Genomic DNA, 20,290 nt, shown 5'->3' with positions numbered 1-20,290 from the left:
AACAGTGTGAAAATGATTATTTCGAAATGTATATAATAAACAGTGTGAAAATGACAGATAACAGTGAAAGCAATCGTAAAAAGTGGACATTTTTTACTTTTATGTGTGTGTTAGAGGGGGATGGGGGTTGGAGGGGTGATTGGGGAGAGCTTATATAATGCGGGGATGGGGTGTACTAAGGAACAGGGTGTAGGATGGGATGGGGTGGATATGAACAGTAGGGGTTTTGTGATGTACAAACTACAAACAAAAGCTTTTGGAGGGAGAGAAGTATGATAACAGTACTAAGAATTATGTGATATCACATAGTGCGAGAAATGTAAAAATATGGATTTGTCATGGTGTGTGTGGAGGGGAAGTAGAAGTTGAGGTTGGGGGAGGGTATCAGGATACTAAGATACAATGCAAGGTATAAGTTAAACTTAATAAGAAGATATAGTGAAAATGAGAAATGTGCCACCAAAGTTTAACCAAAACCACTACAAAATTTAATCCATTTAACTTTGACTTTTGAATAATTAACCATAAAATTTTAATGTAAAAGCAACACTGGCAGCAACACTGGTGCAATTACAGTAGCCTTCCTTATTCTAAGAATTGCCAAGTTAAAAAAGTGAACTTTTCGAAAAAATTCTCCACAAACTGGTAATATTATATACTTGAAAAAAAAAAATGTTTGAACTTTAAAGAAATTCATATATAAACAAGAAAAAATCTATTAATGACTGACTTCTAAAAAACTGTAATCAGGTTTCGCAACTCTTGGTGATAAATATTTCCCTTTAAATCTACTCCAACATCACCATAATCATAGCTCTAGAAATATTATAATTTCTAACAGTTTTAAATGCATTTATATAAATATGAATAAAATAGCAGGACAAATGAAATAAAAGGAAAACCTACCTTCCTCGAGTCTTTTTCCTTTCTTGTGTACCTCTCCTGACTGTATAAGTTCAGCACTAGTAGCACTCAGCTTTATCCCAAAGTTCTTGAAACCAAGCGGTTTCTTAACCTCAATTTTCTGTTCTTCTGCATTATCTGGTTTTTCACCAATAGCTATGGACCTTGGTAACATAGGTCCAAATACAGGCAGAGCTTTTTCTGTTTTGTCTTTCTGAGTACTTGTATCATCTACTTCCTTGTCAGGTAAAGCAGACCTCGGGCCTTCTTGAGTTGGACCTGGCCCAGTAGGCAGTGGAATAGCACTCCCAGTAGGCAGTGGAATAGCACTATCTGGAATCGGCTGACTAGATTTTGGGAAGTCTTTTTCCTTCCTTAGTGGTATATCATTTCCTATAACTGGTCCTTTGTTAACACACGTTTTATTGGCATTTATGTTTTCTTTCCTTTTATCAAGTTTTAAAAGGCTTCCTAGAGTTGTTGGGTTATCAATTACACTTAGTTTTCTACCAGGTAGGACAGACTTCATATTACCTACTGATTTTAAGTTATCTGGTACACTTGTTGGTTTAGCAACAGACTTTACCTTGTCTGGTGGACTAGCTGGCTTTTCTGTTGTGTCTTTTGATACAGTAGGCAGTGCAATGTTACTTATTTCATTATCAAGAAATTTATTCATTTCATCCACCGAACTCACCTTTTTATCCTTATCCTTTTTGGATTTACTTTTTTTGTCTTTACTTTTAATATTATCACTTTCAATTTGCTTCAGTTTTGATGCAATGAAGTCTTTAAAGAGATCATCAACAATTTTATCATCTCCTTTACCAGCCTCTCTTTGTTTTTTAAACATATTAAACTTTTCTATTGCTGTCAACTCTGGTTCAGAAGTGTGTTTTTTCTCTTTCTTTTTCTCTTTACTTTTTTCTTTCTCTTTGTCTTTATGCTTGTCTTTCTTCTTTGATTTTTTATGTTTTTTCTTAGACTCTTTTTCATCACTGCTGTCATTGTGTTTGCTAGATTTTCTCTTGCCTGTGACTGAGGTGTTGTGTGCGCCTGACTTTCCCTCCTGAGGTGACAGGATTGCTGTATGAGGAAGGGGAATATGATCAAGCACTGGTGCTGAATCACTCATTGCTGAAGTTATCATCAACTTTCAGTTTAAATAGTTGAACATCTCTCTACCTTTGTATATCAGCTGAATGTCCTGTTCTGTAATAAAAATATATGCTGATAACATACCGGTACATATTTTTTCTATTTGTAGTATATGTTGTGAATTTAATTGGATTGTAGAATGAAACTTTGTCAATTACAACAAATTAACTTAAATACAGAAAATATCGCAAACAACAAACTAGTGAAAGAGACGAATTCGTGGATTCGCATTCATGAAGAAAGACATGTGTACACAAACATTTACAAAAGTAAATGTCTCTGGCGTACAGTAGATGTATTTACAATGTAATACATTACTGAAAAGTAAATTATAATATAATGGCTAAAATTGATGTATTAAATGTTGAAATAAGAAGTTGATAGCGATGGTCCCTCGTGTGAACACTGCGATTCCTGGAGACCGGCCATCATAAACCACTGTGTTCATGACCAAGAAGTTCAGTCCGGTGTTTGGCACTTGCGACTGACCACCTGTAAAAGTTTTGCACCACGAAAGTCGAAGGGTTTTTGAAGGTTTGCGTGCTGGCTTTACTGTATACCCAAAAGCACTGTATGTTAATTACAAATTGTTTAAATTGAACTGTCATCTGCAATATTTGCACAGAAAAATAGCGGTTATTATACAGCAATTGAATAAGTTTCCCAACAGTAAACTGATGGTAACTTGTTACTGACACGGGTTTTGAATACTGTAGTGATAGTAGGTTTACAGGTCACTTCCAACAACCTTGCTGTTGCGTTAACCTGTCAGTGACGTGGTTAGTGCAGGGTTCAAGCTAGCCCAGAAAAATTGGGAGAACAGAAGAGACTTAGAACTACCTCCAGTGAAAATAGGGAGAAGTTTTCTCAGAACAGAGAGAAATGAGGCTGCGGGTCAAAACAATCATTAATTACACCATATATTACATTTTGATGGTACAACACAAAGGAATAACATTTCAAAACAACACATATTTTATTTATAAGTACAAAATGCCAAGCATCAAATACAAACAAACAAAGTGAGCATACATGTAATCAAATGATATGCAGTAAAACTGTATTGATGCAGTCAAGTTTGCTACATTTATACTAAATCACCATCAGTATTACAACAGGCATGTTGGTAGTGATAGTTGGTTCACTGGCCACTTCCAACAACCTTGCTGTTGCATTTACCTGTCAGCAGGGGTCAAGCTAGCCCAGAAAAATTGGGAGAACATACCAGTGTGATTTGTTGTTATGGCTCGTGTGTCATGATGCCTTGCATATGCATTATCAAATTTTGCCAGTCTACATACAACTCAGTGTGATTTGCCAGACTCATCTTTCTTAAACCAGTCAAAACTAGGCAATAGAAAATTAATTTTAAGATTTTCATCCCCACTCGCCCCTTTCTGAACCCTCCATCCCAAAATTTTTACATTGGTCAAAATCCAGATACCCAAAATTTTATGTTCGAACACTGATATACTTTCATAAACATTGATACTTTCATAAACATTGCCAAGTTCTCCAGTTTATAAAGAATAATTTTGACAAATGGAAGTGGCTATTCTTACGGTCCCGTAGGAATAGCCTCGCAGGCTATTCTTACGGCTCTCCCGTAAGAATAGCGAAAAGCCCACAGGTGTCTATTCCTACGGCTCTCCCGTACCAATTATGAAAAGTCCTCAGGTGGTTATTCCTACGGCAGTTTTGTGTTACACATCGTACTGAATTCATTCGACTGCCGGATATGATTTCTCCCAACTTCTTTACTTTTAAATAATTTTAATACAACAAATTTATTGCAAGTGTAAAATACTTATTTAACTGAAATTTGTCTTCTAACTCAATCAGAAAGCAATTGTTGGTTGTACAGATGTAGATGTAAATACATACGTTATTAATATTGAAACACTAAAAAATATTGACCAAGTGTTTTCAACTTAACCAGTTAGAGAATTATTGATCTATGTTTCGTGTATATGCATGCAAATTTTTCACAACAGTACAAATCTCTTACCACTCTAGACATGTTTATTGCCCTTTGATTTAGTTTTATACTTACATCAGCTTGACATGTTTGCTTCAATTCAGACCTGACATTTTATTTGTAACACAATGACCAAATGTGATTACATGTCATTTCCGAGATCGGTTGAAAATGTATCAGTTGAATGATTTCAGTACAATCATTTTATTTTGTAATACAAAACTGCGGTAGGAATAACCATCTGCGAGCTTGTCACTATTCTTACGGAAGAGCCGTAAGAACAGCCTGCGAGGCTATTCCTACGGGACTGTAAGAATAGCCACTTCCTTGACAAATTGCGATGATTCAAACACTGGCAAAGACAATTTAACAGCATCTGACAGTATCTGATATTAAAGTATACATATACAGTCAGTGACAATACCTTTTACTGAAATAAATTAAGCGAAAATAATGAAAGGGATGTGATTAAAGTGTCCCCCTATGTATCATGAGATCCGGGATTTGAGCCCCAGCAGGGACCTTGGTATTTTCTCTCCTAGGGTTTATCACTAACTGTCAGTATCATGATTTCCGGATGGGCAATGCTACTTTAATACACAGGACAGTAAACATCAGCTTTATCAATGCTGACAGCAATATCATATCTGACTTTGGATGAATGAAAAATAATGTTGACTGTACATATGACATGGACTCATAATAAATTTTGTTTGTTTTTGTATTTTGCCAGTACCCCACCCACAAATTTTGCAATTCAATGTTGTTCAAACCAAAAAAACTGAATCTACAACAGGAAGGTTTTTCGCTGTTGTATCAGCAACAAAAAGAAATACTTACCACCGTTAGTATTTGCTGTGCATTTGACTTGAATACATTTAAGAACTTTACAATTTGGGAAAATTTCCAATTATTTTTTTTTGTGTCCTATCTCCGGTGTTGAAGTTGATATCTCCACGTTGAATAAGTCCGTAGTAAACACGTGTGAGTGAACAAAATTAGAAGAGGAAAAACAAGGCAATTTTGGAGATGCAGAGAGTCGCGTAAGAATCTGTATTGATACATTTAAGTTGTTTCCGTTTGGTTTGTTACTTTTTTGTTGTTCTTAAAAGCAAAAGGTACATAATTCAAACTTTGTTTATCTTTGAAATCCCTTTTCGCGATGTCAGGTCTAGGAAAGTGGTATACAATACATGTATTTACAGATTATCTGTAAATTTATAGATTCTTCAGTCTTTAAATTTACAGATCAAGTGTTTTAAAACTGCTAAAATCATATTAAGACTCAAAATTGTATCTTGAAATTAATGATTTACTAACTGGTAGTCAAAATAATTTGACAGTTTTATATTTTTTTTAAATTTTATTTCTGTGTTTTATATTTGTGACGGTGCAGTCTAAATGTCAGAACTTTGAAGGACCAAAATAATGCAGTACACAGTCATGTAAAGTTACTGGTTTTATCGTTTACGCTAGTCCAAATAATAGGTCGTTGATTAAACTTGGTTATTAAACACGGCCCGGCCCAAACCATGGAAATTGCCGATTCCGACTGAACAGAAACCACCAGAAACATCTACATCTACATCTACATCTACATAATACTTCCAACAATCATTAACGATTATGACTGGAAGGCGCTTATATACGGATAGAAGGCTTATATAACTATGATTGATATTTTGTCGATATCAACTTTCATTCTGTCACATATATATTAGAAGTTTAAAGTCATTTGTTTAAATATTTATATTCATAGCTTTATAGTCACGTTCTCTTGTACACCAATAGTCACTATTTCTAATTTATCAGGCAGTTATTAAGATCTCTGATTTCACCTGCTTAAAAATTGTAGGACTGTTTTTATTTATATATTCCTTTTCCCCCTCGCCAGTTTGTGAAACAGGCAACAGGCAATGCCGACATACTAAAGGCCACTTTGATGTAGTACAAAACCTAGCGTCACATCAATAGGTGTGAAAGGGGTTCATAACAACGTAACATTAACACCTAAAATAGCTCGTTATTTTAGGTCTTTGCTTATGTCAAGTGCAGTACCTCATTGAACATACGTTTCATCAATATTGTACTTTCCTTGTAGTTCTGTTAAATAATAAAGTAAAATACACATTTGCATTGATTAAGATGATGGTATAGCCACTCATAGTTATATTAGCCTTCCATTCGTAAGTTTCTGGTGGTTTCCGTACAATTAGAATTGGCTATTTCTGTTGATTGGGCCGGGCTGGGTTTTTTTAATACCCTGATAACTTCTTTGTTACATCCAAACTTATTCTGCATACTTCTGTTAGGAAATTCCCAATGAAATCTGTTGGGAACATTTTCTGGGAAATGTACAAAATATTTGTACTAAAATGATTACATCTCAGATAATGAATTTATGCTGACAATAAAGCATAAACTTGCCTCACTGAAATTTTATGAATGTATATTTTGTGTTTTGTTTCTGCAATTTAGTGTCACCGGCAGTCCAATCAGTATGTAGTTAAATACCATTAACACCTTCCAATCAGCCCAGTCAGTGACTTTTAATGTTATTAATAACCTTTGACACCTTTCGTTATATAGGTATAGTCTCATTTTACTTTTTGTTTTAGAAACCCCTGGCTTTTGAAGTATTTTTTTTTTTAATGACAAAGATGAATATAAAGCATGTTCGTTACCTTTAGTAATACATATCATTATGTGACAAATATCAGTTGTTAATTTATTTTTTTATTGCATTTCTAATTAAAAGACCAGGGATAAGGATTTATTGCTCTCTCTTTTCTTTAAATACTATGATTCTTGAAAAGTTAATTGTTAATATATTATATTTTTATTATTAAAGGCATTGTATTTATTTTTAGAACTATTCATAGAATAGTAGAGCTATTGGACTCGCCCATGTGTCGGCGTCCGCGTCCGCGTCTGCGTCCGCGTCCCGATTTGGTTAAGTTTTTGTATGTAAGCTGGTATCTCAGCAACCACTTGTGGGAATGGATTGAAACTTCACACACTTATTCACTGTGATAAATTGACCTACATTGCACAGGTTCCATAACTCTATTTTGCTTTTTTACAAAATTATGCCCCTTTTTCGACTTAGAAATTTTTGGTTAAGGTTTTGTATGTAAGCTGGTATCTCAGTAACCACTTGTGGGAATGGATTGAAACTTCACACACTTATTTACTGTGATAAACTGACTTACATTGCACAGGTTCCGTAACTCTATTTTGCTTGTTTTTACAAAATTATGCCCCTTTTTCGACTTAGAAATTTTTGGTTAAGGTTTTGTATGTAAGCTGGTATCTCAGTACTCACTTACTGGAATGAATTGAAACTTCACACACTTATTCACTGTCATGATCTGACATGCACAAAGCAGGTCCCATAACTTTATTTTGCTTTTTTTCAAAATTATGCCCCTTTTTCAACATAGAAATTTTTGGTTAAGTTTTTGTATGTAAGCTGGTATCTCAGTATCCACTAATGGGAAAGGATTGAAATTTCACACACTTGTTCACTGTCATGATATGACATGCAATGCAAAGGGTCAATAACTCAACTTCGCATTTTACAAAATTATGCCCCTTTTTCAACTTAGGAGTTTTGGTTAAATTCCTATATATAAGCTGGTATCTCAGTACCCACTTAAATGGGAATGGATTGAAACTTCACACACTTGTCCACTGTCATGAGCTGATAAGCACTATGTAGGTTCCATAACCCTATTTTGCTTTTTTACTAAATTATGTCCCTTTTTCGGCTTCCGTATTCATTCAGTCGACAAGGCTGTTGAATAGTCGAGCGTTGCTGTCCTCCGACAGCTCTTGTTTGATTTGTTCTCAGAGTTTAATCATGGTCAAATATCTCAAAAATTAGCACACGGACCTATATATTTTATTTCATCACATTATAAGCCATATCTTTATTTACAACTGTGAGAAGTTTCATTAAAATCTGCATTGTAGAAAAATTTCTATTTGCAAAAATGTCATGAATGTTAGGATTTTCCCATAAACTCCCATTATGAAAAATTGCGCGAGGTCTAAATTATTCAAATCAGTCTAGCAAAAAATCAAGCACAAGACCCTAACATTCTTATTTGCTGAAATTTCCAAGTATATTATAAAATTTTGAAAAATCTGAGTTTAATCAATTCTACATTGTAGAAAAAATTTTGATCCAAATGTGCGGAACTAACTTAAGTGAAAAGTTTTGGGTTGCACAATGACAAAATCTGATGCAGTGATGTTACAGGATTCCAGAAATGTGAAAATTAGGCCAAAATATATATCACACTCCATTAATAGGACGATATTGGTTGTGAAATAAAACGTTGTTTTGAAAATATTCAAATTTAACAACAGGAATAACATGCTTTCCAAGAATGAGCTAACACGATAAATTTCTAATTACCCAACAACAATTGACTTCGACTTTCTGCCTGCCCAAACTGAACTTTTACCTGCCTGAGGCAATTGAACAGTCCTTAAACTGTAGCCCTGATTACACCAGCAATCATTCTGACTGGTATTTACCTGCACATGAAATTTGTTTTGCCAACAAACATCTTAGTACCTGGTATTTACAAGCACATCTTTAAGATACAAAGCAAAATTTTAATATGCTTGTCTCTGTTACAGCAGCTAGAATGACTTTGCGTTAACGTATGGTGACGTTAAAGTTTTTGTTGCGACCAAGAAAAAGTGCTTCTGTATTTTATCTGCTGTTAGATTAAATGCATATAAGGATTGAATTAATTTATAGCAAAACTGTGTTTTAACACTATTTATACACTCAGGCAGTAGGTCTGTGCCCTCCTGAAATTATTACGCTGGACGTATAACCGCCCATCGTGCATAAATATTGTTAAAACAATCTTTTGCTATGAATTATTTCTTAAATGAATACGGGTAACCAGCTTTAATAAGTACAGGGTGATAAGTTGTTCAGTTAAAAGGCCAGTAGTATTAACCCTTAGCCTGCTAAATTTCTAAAATGGACTGGGCCATCATTCAATATGGGCAATACTATTTATTATTCGAAGGGGTTTTCACTAAAAATTTACTGACTGAATAGCGAACAGTGCAGACCATGATCAGACTGCACGATTGTGCAGGCTGATCTTGGTCTGCACTGGTCGCATAGGCAGAATCAGTTGCCGCCAGCAGGCTAAAGGTTAAAAATGATTATCTTCTGTTGATAATATTTTTATAGCAAGCCAAAAACCCAGCGTGGGAAAAGATTCCTGCAGGACAGGGAATCCAAGATCTATGAGAACACAAAGCGAGCAATGTTTGTGAAGGGTGGTAACACCAGTCAAACTGTTACACAGTTACTGAAAGAATTGGTATGTACAGAGTTGCCTACTTTTTATCTAGTATCACATTTTATTTGTATAATAATTACTCTGTTCTTAGCTGTTGATAGTGGGCATTAGGTTTGTTATGTCATGCATTGTGACAGGTACTTAAATATAGGTTTATTTCATTATGACAAGAACTTCTAATTTCCTATAAAAAGTTGCATGATTGAAGTGATCTATCCCTTTTAAGTAGGATGTTTAGTATTACATTGATGCTGTCTTTCTCTTCCAGTACACCCTGAAAAAGATAGATGCTGTAATGTACAAGAGGTAAGAGTAGCTACATAACAATCAAATACAAATTTTGACTTCCAACAACATTCTCTTGCTTAAATATTTCTTCATCGCAGTGTCACTTTGACTGTCAAATTTTGGCTGTATTTTTGCTTAAAGTTACCGTACAGTCCTTACAGAAATATTTGTTTCCAGGTTTCTGGTATATAGCTAGATACCTATGTAACAGACTTTATGTTTGAAGAAAACTGTACAATCAAGATACCAATTTAAAAGACCAAAATGACAAGAAAATTGTACACAAATTCTCTGCTTTTTATTCTTTTATGCCAGTTTAAGTTTTGCATATGTGAGCAGGTTTCTCAAAAACTGTCTGAGCAAATGCTTTCAAACTTAACGCATGACTGATATTATTTGAAAATCTCACTTGGCAAGATACAGGACTGTATCTTTGACTTTAACAAAGTTATACCCCTTTTTAGCATAGAAGTTTTGTGATAGTTTTGCATGTGAGCTTGTTTATCTGGAAATACTTGACCAAATGTTTTCATATTTTCCACACATCGTTGGCATCACAGGATGATCTCACATGTCAAGTTTTATATCTCAGGCTTACATTTTATCAAAATTATGCCCCTTTTGCAACTTTAGAAATTTTACTAATAAAAGCTTTTGTATATAAGCTAGTACCGGGTATATAGTTTCTAGGGCTTCAAATAGTCGAGAGCATTGTCATTAGACAGCTTGTTATAAATTCTATTCAGACCATTGCAGTATAGATATTTGAGTTGAAATGATTTTCTGTTCAATTTTTCTTGTAGGAAGAATATCCTTAGGCCATTTGAAGATGAGACTCCTTTGGTAAGTAAATACAGATGTATGTAAAATAGGAAACACAAACTTCATGTCAATTGAATGAGCAAAGTGAAAAATTGAGTATTGTGAAATCATGTAATTTTGCTTGTATAAATTTTTGTGGTTCTGCCCAAAAGAGCTATATTTTTGGGATATAATTTATGGATTTCTCTTTGCAAAGATAAAAGAATGAGAACTTTGCTTGTTCATTTGGATTGATTTTGATACCAGGCTTCAATACTAATGGTGTCCCAGGATCCCACATTCTAGTGAGGGACACCAATTATTCAAAGCTAGGTTTTCGTCCAGGATACCTATTTTCAATAGCGACAATGTGAGACTGTTGCTGAATTTAATTTGAAATGAGAAAAGAAATACAATTTAAGATCTAGCAGTTTTGGTTGAGTACATTTTCATCCTTTCAAACTGGAGGGATCCTTTATATTGGTGAGGGACACCAGATTCTACAGGTAGGGGGCCCTCTGGGACATCACTGAAAAAAGTAAGTGTCAAGGCCTGGATACACCACTAAATCCATGAAAATTAGTCCCCAATGAATTAAAATGATTACATTTTGATTTAAATGTTGTAGTTTAGTGGTGATATATCCACCATGTTGGTATTGATACTGGCAACAAATGCTGGATGCCCACCGGGTTAGTGCAGTTAGACTATGAAAAGGTTGTAAGTTTGATCCCAAGGGTATTTGTTAATTTTCTATGGCAATATAAGGTCAACTCAAATATTGGAAAACACTTGAATATTTTTGTTATAACTTACTATGTTTTTAGAAATGCTTCCAGTTCAGTTCTATCTCAAACAGACATAGTTATCATTAATGTTTAAATGATTGTAAACTGGTCAGGTTAACATAATATGAGCTGTGCCATGGGAAAACCAACATAGTGGCTTTGCGACCAGCATGGATCCAGACCAGCCTGCGCATCTGCGCAGTCTGGTCAGGATCCATGCTGTTCGCTAACAGTTTCTCCAATTCCAATAGGCTTTAAAAGCGAACAGCATGGAGCCTGACCAGACTGCGCGGATGCGCAGGCTGGTCTGGATCCATGCTGGTCGCACACCCACTATGTTGGTTTTCCATGGCACGGCTCATATATTCTTCTGTTTCAGGAATTTTTCTCCCAGAAATGTGATGCATCATTGTTTATGTTTGGTAGTCATTCAAAGAAGAGGCCCAACAACATTGTTATAGGTAAAATAAAGTACTGTAGTATCCTGTTTGCCTTTAATTAATTCTGTTAGTTTGTTCTTTTTTTCAAGTGCATGAGTGCTTAACAGTAAAATTATTACTGTATCGAAGATATTTAAGATACAATGTACATATTTGTACACCCGTTTCGAAAAATGACAGATGCATTATGGAATAGCAATGTCTGTCCTTCCATCGTTTCTTGACTATATGTCAGAAAGTATTAACAGCTGCAGCTTTCAAAGTTAACAGGATGACTAAGTACCATTTGAGAAGGATCTCTATTGTTTTTTAGCATTTTAGGTCAGAGGTCAAGGACACATTGACTGAGTCTGAATGTGATCTCCAGACTCTTAAGTAACAGCTAGCTTTCAGTCTTCACTTTCAGTCTTCCCACAATGATTGAATGCCACTAGAGTATTAAAGATCCCTGTTGGTCTTTGGGTCAGTTGACTAGAGGTCACGGTTACAGGGACTTCACTTAAACTCTGTTATTTTTTTTTTCTGTGCTATAAATCACGAAGTATTTTAGCTATTACAGGATGGATAAACACTACTTAAGGAGGATCCCTATTCTTTTTAGGATCAATAGGTCAAAGGTCAAAGTCACAGTAACCTGGAGACTGATATAGTTTCTGGACTCGTAAAGTATAAAGCTTTCATACTTAACACAATGATGGAGTACAATTTAAGGAACATCACTCTTGATTTTGGGATCAGTGGCTCAGACGTGAGGGTCACAGGGAACTGACTGAATTTCTGGTATTTTTTCGTTTGTTTTCAGGCTTTATATTAGGTGCATCATTCAGCCTTTACTTGATGACTTAGCACCACTAGGGGGGATCCCTATTATATTTCAGTTCTGTAGGCCAAAGGTCAAGGCCACAGTAACCAGGTGACTGATTGTAAATCAATAAGAATAACAACTATGTCTTTCAAACTTCACATAATGAATAAGTACCTTTTGAGGATAATCCTAATGGATTTTGGGTTCAGCGACTCTAAAGGTCAAGATGACAGGGATCCTTTTTATTTTCTGTGAAGTTTTTTGAAATTGTGTTTTAGTATCCCTTGTCAACATCCTGCACTCCTCTCCCAGTCCTATTCTTGCAAATGGGCCTATTATGCTCTGTTAAGTGGAGCTCTTGTTTGAATGTAATGCAGATTGTGATATTACTTCAGTGTAATAAAGCCTATCTTTTGTCATTGACAGGTCGGATGTTTGATTACCATGTTTTGGATATGATAGAACTCGGAATAGACAGTTTTAAATCAATGTTTGATATTGAGGTAAGACACTTCGATAAGGTACTCTGGGTTTGTTGATTTTTGTTTGCATAGAAACAGGTGTAATTTTTACCGTTTCCTGACCTGTGTGGCAGGTACTCATGTTCCTCACTATGCAAGTTTATGAAGAACAACATTGGACTGGACTCCAGCTCCAGTGCAAAATTTGTTCTCTGACAAAATTGTTAGTCAATTCATCACCACTGTTAGATACAGAGGTTTTTGAACACTAGCATAGATCTAGTGTGTATCTGGGACAATCATGTATGTTTAACATGTATAAGCATATTTTAAATTAGTTACTTATATGTGACTTATGTCACCTTTCTGAAGTACACAATGTATTGTATGAAATGTTACAAATTGGAAAACAAACAAAGACATCTTCATATAATGGTTCTGGTATAGCCATAATTGGTAGTATGTGTATCGTTTGTGTTTGAAGATGTTGATGATTATTCCTGCATACACAGTATTTGATATTTCACAGGGTCCAAAATGTCCAATAGGTACTAAACCATGTATTATGTTTGCTGGGGAACAGTTTGACACAGATCCCGACTACTCTAGATTGAAAAATCTCTTTGCAGGTAATTTACTGTAAAACAGTTTATTGATCTTTTCTAAGAATCAGATTTTGAATAATGATAGAAGGTTCCTGTCTGATCTGAAATAGTGCCTGGAGAGGAAACTGGGGTGCTATTCTACACCGTAAATACAGGAAAATGGTCTTAAGGCCTGTTAAATGCTAACAAATAAAATTTAAATGGTGATGAACTTAATGGCTGTGGGCTCAAGTAAAGACGGAACATTCCAGATATCACAGTGCATGATTGGCTAAGATTGTTATACACCCGAAGTGAGGTATTATGTTATGACGCCAGTGTCTGCCTGTCTGTCCATTAGCAATTTTGTGTTCGCTCTGTAACTCTTGAACTGCTTGAAGGATTTTAAAGAAGCTTGGCACAAATGTTCACCACATCGAGAAGACATGCAGAGCGCATGTTTAGGATACCTCGCTTCAAGGTCAAGGTCACACTTAGGGGTCAAAGGTTACACCTTCAGGCATATATTGCTTCTCATTATAGTGCTCTTGTTTAAATATATCGTGATGTCATATTTGATGCATACATTTTACGCAATGTAACTTAGGGAAAACGCGTATTGTTACGCAACATTTACTGTTCCAACAACTGTTATTTATCTCAGTTGAAGTCAGTCATACATTTGCATTATTTACAAGTTACAAATAATTGAAGGTTAAATTTCTTACTGGGAATTTGTAATATATTAAGCAAGAACTGGCATATGCTTGTTAGTGCTTTGATGAAATTGTTGTTAACATGTTACTGAATACTTTAAAACCTTTTGGTGGTGTGGAAGTTCATGATTTTGATCAAATCAGTCATTTTGCTGGGACAGGAATTTTTGCTGAATCTGCCATTTTGCAGGGACAGGATTTTTTTGCTTAGCCATTTTGCTGGGACAGGAATGTTGCTGAATCAGCCATTTCGCTCAGACAGAAATATGAGGATTTTAATGGAAACTTTAATGGGATTCAGTTTTGCAGATGAAATCAACCTAAATTAGTCTTATAAATAATTTCACTGTTTTTCATTGTGATCACTTAATGACAAAAAAATATTTACACACTTCAGCAAGTATTTCATACATATTGAAGATCTTTATCATCAGGAGCATTCAATTGACCATGATTAGTAAAACTCATAGCTCTAAGAACTATATTTTAAACAAACTAAGTTTCAGAAAAAAGACCTGAATACACAAATCAGTTCTCAATGTCAGAAATAAATTTCATGTCAATTTATATGAGAGATACATTTTATTTCAGATTTTTTCAGAGGTTCTGTAATAAAGCAGATTAGACTGCAGGGAATAGAACATGTTATAATGATATCAGCTGTAGATGGGAAAATATACATCAGAAATTACAGGTCTGTTCATACCATGTTTATTAGTTAAATGTAATGGATACTTAGCATGTAAAATACTTAAGGATGCTTTTATTATAGTTTATCAAACCAGCTTTACTTTGCCGTAAAGGGTTGTAATTTTGTCTCATCACATCAAAATTAGGGTAATTTGTCAGATCCCATCAGAATTTGGGTAAACTGACAACTTATCCAGAAATAGTTATTGCATTAGAGGAAAATTTAGTTGACATCTTCTTTATAGCATAGAATAGTAAGGCAGTTACTGTGTGTTAAGAACTTTCCAGAAAAAAGATGGTTATGTATAACTGAAATGTTGTTGTCAGCTGTGCTAAAACCATTTTAGTAATTAGTATGAAAATAATTACTTGCTAAAAGCAAAAAGTCTAGAAATTGGTATTGCTTATACAAGGACATAAACCTTACTTGTCTGCAAAGCAACTTGCAACACTTTTTAACCTATACTGTGTTTGTGCGCCGTAAAACCCAAATAAATAAATAATTACTGATTGTTCAATAATCTTCTTTTTTCAACAACAGAATTTTATTAAAGAAGTCTGGAAGCAAAGTTCCCCGTATTGAATTAGAAGATATGGGACCATCTGTCGACTTTACAGTGCGGAGAACAAAGATAGCATCAGATGATTTGTACAAGAGAAGCTTGAAGAAACCAAAAACAGCCACTGTAAGTATTCAGTTTCTCTTACCAGTTTTATAGTTCAGGTATTTTGCAGACTTTTTTTCCTTGTACAAGTTTTGCCAAATACTGTCTGACCTAGGTCTTGCATATGTTTGGTTGGTATGTGAATATAACAGTATTTTATTTAACTTCAGCAGTCATAATTTATTAGATATAAGTGATGGGTTGAATAGTCTTGTCAAAGGCCAATGAGAACAAGAAACAAGAGGACCAGGATGGTCCTGAATCGCTTACCTATCCCCACATGACCCAGTGTTGAACTGAGTATGACGTCGTTATTTCTATTATTTGACAAAGTGACCTAGTTTTTCAGCACATGTGACATAGATATCATCAAGATAAAAAATTCTGACCAATTTTCATGAAGATCCATTGAAAAATATGGCCTCTAGAGAGGTCACAAGGTTTTTCTATTCTTTGACCTAATGACCTAGTTTTTGAAGGCACGTGACCCAGTTTCGAACTTGACCTAGATATCATCAAGATGAACAATCAGACCAACTTTCATACAGATCCCATGAAAAATATAGGCCTTTAGAGAGGTCACAAGGACTTTCTATTATTTGACCTACTGACCTAGTTTTTGATGGCACGTGACATAGTTTCGAACTTGACCTAGATATCTTCAAGCTGAACAGTCTCACCAATTTTCATGAAGATCCATAGAGAAATATGGCCTCTAGAAAGGTCACAAGGTTTTTCTATTTTTAGACCTACTGACCTAGTTTTTGACCCCACGTTACCCAGTTTCAAACCTGACCAATATTCATGAAGATCTCATGAAAAATATGGCCTCTAGAGAGGTCACAAGGTTTTTCTATTTTTAGATCTACTGACCTAGTTTTTAACCCCACGTGACCCAGTTTCGAACTTGATCTAGATATCATCAAGGTTAACATTCTGACCAATTTTCATGAAGATCCATTGAAAAATACGGCCTCTAGAGAGGTCACAAGGTTTTTCTATTTTTAGACCTACTGACCTAGTTTTTGACCGCACGTGACCCAGTTTCGAACTTGACCTAGATATCATCAAGGTGAACATTCTGACCAATTTTCATGAAGATCCATTGAGAAATATGGCCTCTAGAGAGGTCACTAGGTTTTTCTATTTTTAGACCTACTGACCTAGTTTTTGATCCCACATGACCCAGTATCGAAAATGACCTAGATATCATCAAGGTGAACATTCTGACCAATATTCATGAAGATTTTATGAAAAATATGGCCTCTAGAGAGGTCACAAGGTTTTTCTATTTTTAGACCTACTGACCTAGTTTTTACCCCTACGTGACCCAGTTTCGAACTTGACCTAGATATCATCAAGCTGAACATTCTGACCAATTTTCATGAAGATCCTTTGAGAAATATGGCCTCTAGAGAGGTCACAAGGTTTTTCTATTTTTAGACCTAATGACCTAGTTTTTGACCCCACGTGACCCAGTTTCAAACTTGACCTAGATATCATCAAGGTGAACATTCTGACCAATATTCATGAAGATCTCGTGAAAAATATGGCCTCTAGAGAGGTCACAAGGTTTTTCTATTTTTAGACCTACTGACCTAGTTTTTGACCCCATGTGACCCAGTTTCGAACTTGACCTAGATATCATCAAGGTGAACATTCTGACCTATATTCATGAAGATCTCATGAAAAATATGGCCTCTAGAGAGGTCACAAGGTTTTTCAATTTTTAGACCTACTGACCTAGTTTTTGACCCCACATGACCCAGTTTCGAACTTGACCTAGATATCATCAAGGTGAACATTCTGACCAATTTTCATGAAGATCTTGTGAAATATATGGCCTCTAGAGAGGTCACAAGGTTTTTCTATTTTTAGACCTACTGACCTAGTTTTTGATGGCACGTGACCCAGTTTCGAACTTGACCTAGATATCATCAAGATGAACATTCTGACCAATTTTCATAAAGATCCCATGAAAAATGTGACCTCTAGAGTGGTCACAAGCAAAAGTTTACGGACGGACGCACGGACGGACGACGGACGCCGTGCGATCACAAAAGCTCACCTTGTCACTTTGTGACAGGTGAGCTAAAAAAGGACAGGTCAGTCAATCAAAACCGTTATAAAAATCTGATTCACCAATGGTATGGTGCAAACCTGATAATGGTATTCTCAGGTTACCTTGAAGGTACAATATGTAGAGTCATAAGATTAAAGCAACACATTTTCTTTGTACAGTATTATAAATGGATGTAGCTTTTATCAAATCATTAACCCCTACAGTGGGAGATATTTTTCTGTCATTGTGGTTTCAAAGAGTGATTTTTATATATGACAGGATATTTGCTACCAACAAAAAGTCTGAAAAGGGTTAACTCATGAAATAATTTGTTTGTCGGTGTAAAAACATTTACATTATATTTATATATTATTCCAAATTTAATTACAGATAAAGAAGAGAAAGAATATATCCCAGGATGCATTTGGTTCGCAGCTTGGTAGAATACACATGCAGAAACAAGATTTGTCCAACTTACAGACAAGAAAGATGAAAGGATTGAAAAGACAAAGAAAAGACAATAAAGGACAGGGAACCAGTCCCAAAAAGTCAAAACAATCAGTAGAGGAAGCAGACACTTGAAGATATTTTTTCTGAGAAAATTTAAAACTTTTTTTTTCTAAAGCATGTCTTTCTGTGACATTTTTCGAATGGTCGTGCCAAAGTATTGTACAAGTCAACATCTCATGTTTCAATTTGTAGTACAGCCACATGATCCTAAGTCGAGATTATTTGGGTTTTTAAAATATTTCAAACTGGCTTCATTGTATGTATTATTCTGAAAATAATTTAAGACCCAATATTTAAACAAGTATTCAGTTTTTCATACGCTCACAAAAAGAAATTTCAACATGTTTACAGTTGTTGAGTTCATGTTACTTCTTATACCAGTGGTGTTTGCTAAATGTTATAAAACTCTGATGTGTTAGTAATTTCAAATTTTAAAAAGTTCTGAATCTGTCACCATTTTATTTTGTGACTGCAGCTTGCTAGTAAGAACAAAACTGCCAGTCTCAGTGAAGCAAATACTCTCTTAGTTGATTTGTCTGGAAAATACACATCTTAGGCAGTTGTTTTCTTTGTTGTTTGACAGCAGAATATGTAACTTACGCAGTTGTTTTTGTTGATTTGACACAAGAGTATATACACACCTGGCAGTTGTTTCTTTGTTGATTTTGGTCGTTAACTTGACTGGAGAATATACATCGAAGACAGTTGAATTTGTTGTAGATTTGATGAGAATATGCATCTGAGGTAGTTGTTTCTCATTGCCAATTAGGCAGCAGAATAAACATCTCCAGAAGTTTATTTATTGAACTTCGACAGAATGCTTAGGCAGTTGTTTCTCTTCGTCAGTTTGACTGGTGAATATACATCTAACTTAAAAAAGAAACAGTGGTTTCTCGTTGTTAAGGCAGTTGTGTCTGTTTTGCAGTTTGGAAGGAAAAAGCAGATCTAAGACAGTGGTTTCTCATTGTCAGTTGTCAGAAGAATATACAACTAAGGCAGCTGTTTCTCTTTTTCAAATTGGCAGGAAAAAGCACATCTGAGACAGTTGTTTATCATTATTATTTGTCAGTTTTTCAGGAAACTGTCCATCCAATACAGTTGTTTCGGCAAATGTACATCTAAGGCAGTTGTTTTCCACCTTAATGTTGTGAAACGATATATGTAAGTTACATACAGGGAACAAGCAATGTAACCCAGGAATGCTGGGAAGGTATTGTAACTAGGTATGTAGACTAGAGGTTCATGTACCAAACATGTTTAAGTATTTTTAAGTTAAAATAAACTGAAAGATGTTTTTAAAAGTATTTATTGCACATGAAACTGTACATATTGATTCATTATAAAAGAAATCACTAACTAAAATGAAATAAAAATGAAAACTTTAACAATTTGCTGTTTCCTTTATATAACAAATAAGAGCTTACTGGTATTGAAACAGTTAAGATGAACACATGAATTGCCCAAAATAGAACTATGAAATGTCTGTGTAAGTTTGGACTGACAAGATATACTCTGAGGTATATGATAAATGTTGTATATTCCTGTCACTTGACTTTTCTTAGGTTTTTGGTACAAATTCTACTTTAAGCTTATTTCTGCATTATAAAGAATTTGCCACTTCCTGAACTTTTGCTCAGAGAGGCATACTGGATCCTTCCTTGTACTGTGCAAAGGTCACGTCTTGTATAACAACTTAGACAGATAAGAAAAGCTGATGGCAACTTTCATCTTCTAACCTTTTGCAATGTTCCATTTGATATATGAAGATCCATTTTGGAAAGATCCTGTTCATGCTTGTGTCTAATGATGGAAGCCAAACCTTCAATACAGTCTACAGTGTGCTATGATATATCATTATTTTAAGACTGATCCAGTCTATGTAACGATTAATGAGGTTAGTTATTATAACAATATAAAAACCGATCCAGTCTACATTAGAACAGCTCATCAAGACAGTGGGATGATCCTATCTTCACGTCCTTTGATGTCATTGAAGAATAATACACTGAAGGCGTCATTAAGCATTTCTGGATATTCCTCCATCCAGCTGGTATAATCACAGGCAAAGTTCACCTCACTTAACATAGGCTGTACATATTTCTCTC

The 20,290-nt window shown here is 35.0% G+C and overlaps 3 protein-coding genes across 6 annotated transcripts in view; 1 reads left to right on the top strand and 2 right to left on the bottom strand.

Annotated features, from left to right (window-relative positions):
* The window catches only part of LOC123551640 (protein Son-like), a 27,099-nt gene extending 22,073 nt beyond the window's left edge, over nucleotides 1-5,026 (bottom strand). For all 4 annotated transcript variants that reach the window (XM_053541117.1, XM_053541118.1, XM_053541120.1 and 1 more), the window contains exons 1-2: nucleotides 4,880-5,026; nucleotides 907-2,115 (exon numbers count right to left, since the gene is read on the bottom strand). In XM_053541117.1, the coding sequence (XP_053397092.1) occupies nucleotides 907-2,053 (1,147 nt within the window). In that variant the 5' untranslated portion in view covers nucleotides 2,054-2,115; nucleotides 4,880-5,026. The remainder of the gene's footprint in view (nucleotides 1-906; nucleotides 2,116-4,879) is intronic.
* LOC123551639 (ribosome production factor 2 homolog) lies at nucleotides 4,979-19,573 on the top strand. Its single transcript, XM_053541122.1, has 10 exons — nucleotides 4,979-5,082; nucleotides 9,264-9,396; nucleotides 9,644-9,681; nucleotides 10,467-10,506; nucleotides 11,632-11,713; nucleotides 12,924-13,000; nucleotides 13,488-13,587; nucleotides 14,850-14,952; nucleotides 15,490-15,634; nucleotides 18,066-19,573. The coding sequence occupies exons 1-10, from the start codon at nucleotides 5,069-5,071 to the stop codon at nucleotides 18,255-18,257; spliced, it is 924 nt and encodes a 307-aa protein (XP_053397097.1). The 5' UTR covers nucleotides 4,979-5,068; the 3' UTR covers nucleotides 18,258-19,573.
* The window catches only part of LOC123551638 (tubulin--tyrosine ligase-like protein 12), a 32,115-nt gene continuing 31,300 nt past the window's right edge, over nucleotides 19,476-20,290 (bottom strand). The window contains exon 14 of the mRNA XM_053541121.1: nucleotides 19,476-20,290. Coding sequence (XP_053397096.1) covers nucleotides 20,133-20,290 — 158 coding nt within the window. The 3' untranslated portion in view covers nucleotides 19,476-20,132.

Source organism: Mercenaria mercenaria, chromosome 4 (genome assembly GCF_021730395.1).
Source record: "Mercenaria mercenaria strain notata chromosome 4, MADL_Memer_1, whole genome shotgun sequence".
Lineage (NCBI taxonomy): Eukaryota > Metazoa > Mollusca > Bivalvia > Venerida > Veneridae > Mercenaria > Mercenaria mercenaria.
The sequence above is the reverse complement of the archived record's forward strand: the minus strand, read 5'-3'. Positions and strand labels throughout refer to the sequence as shown.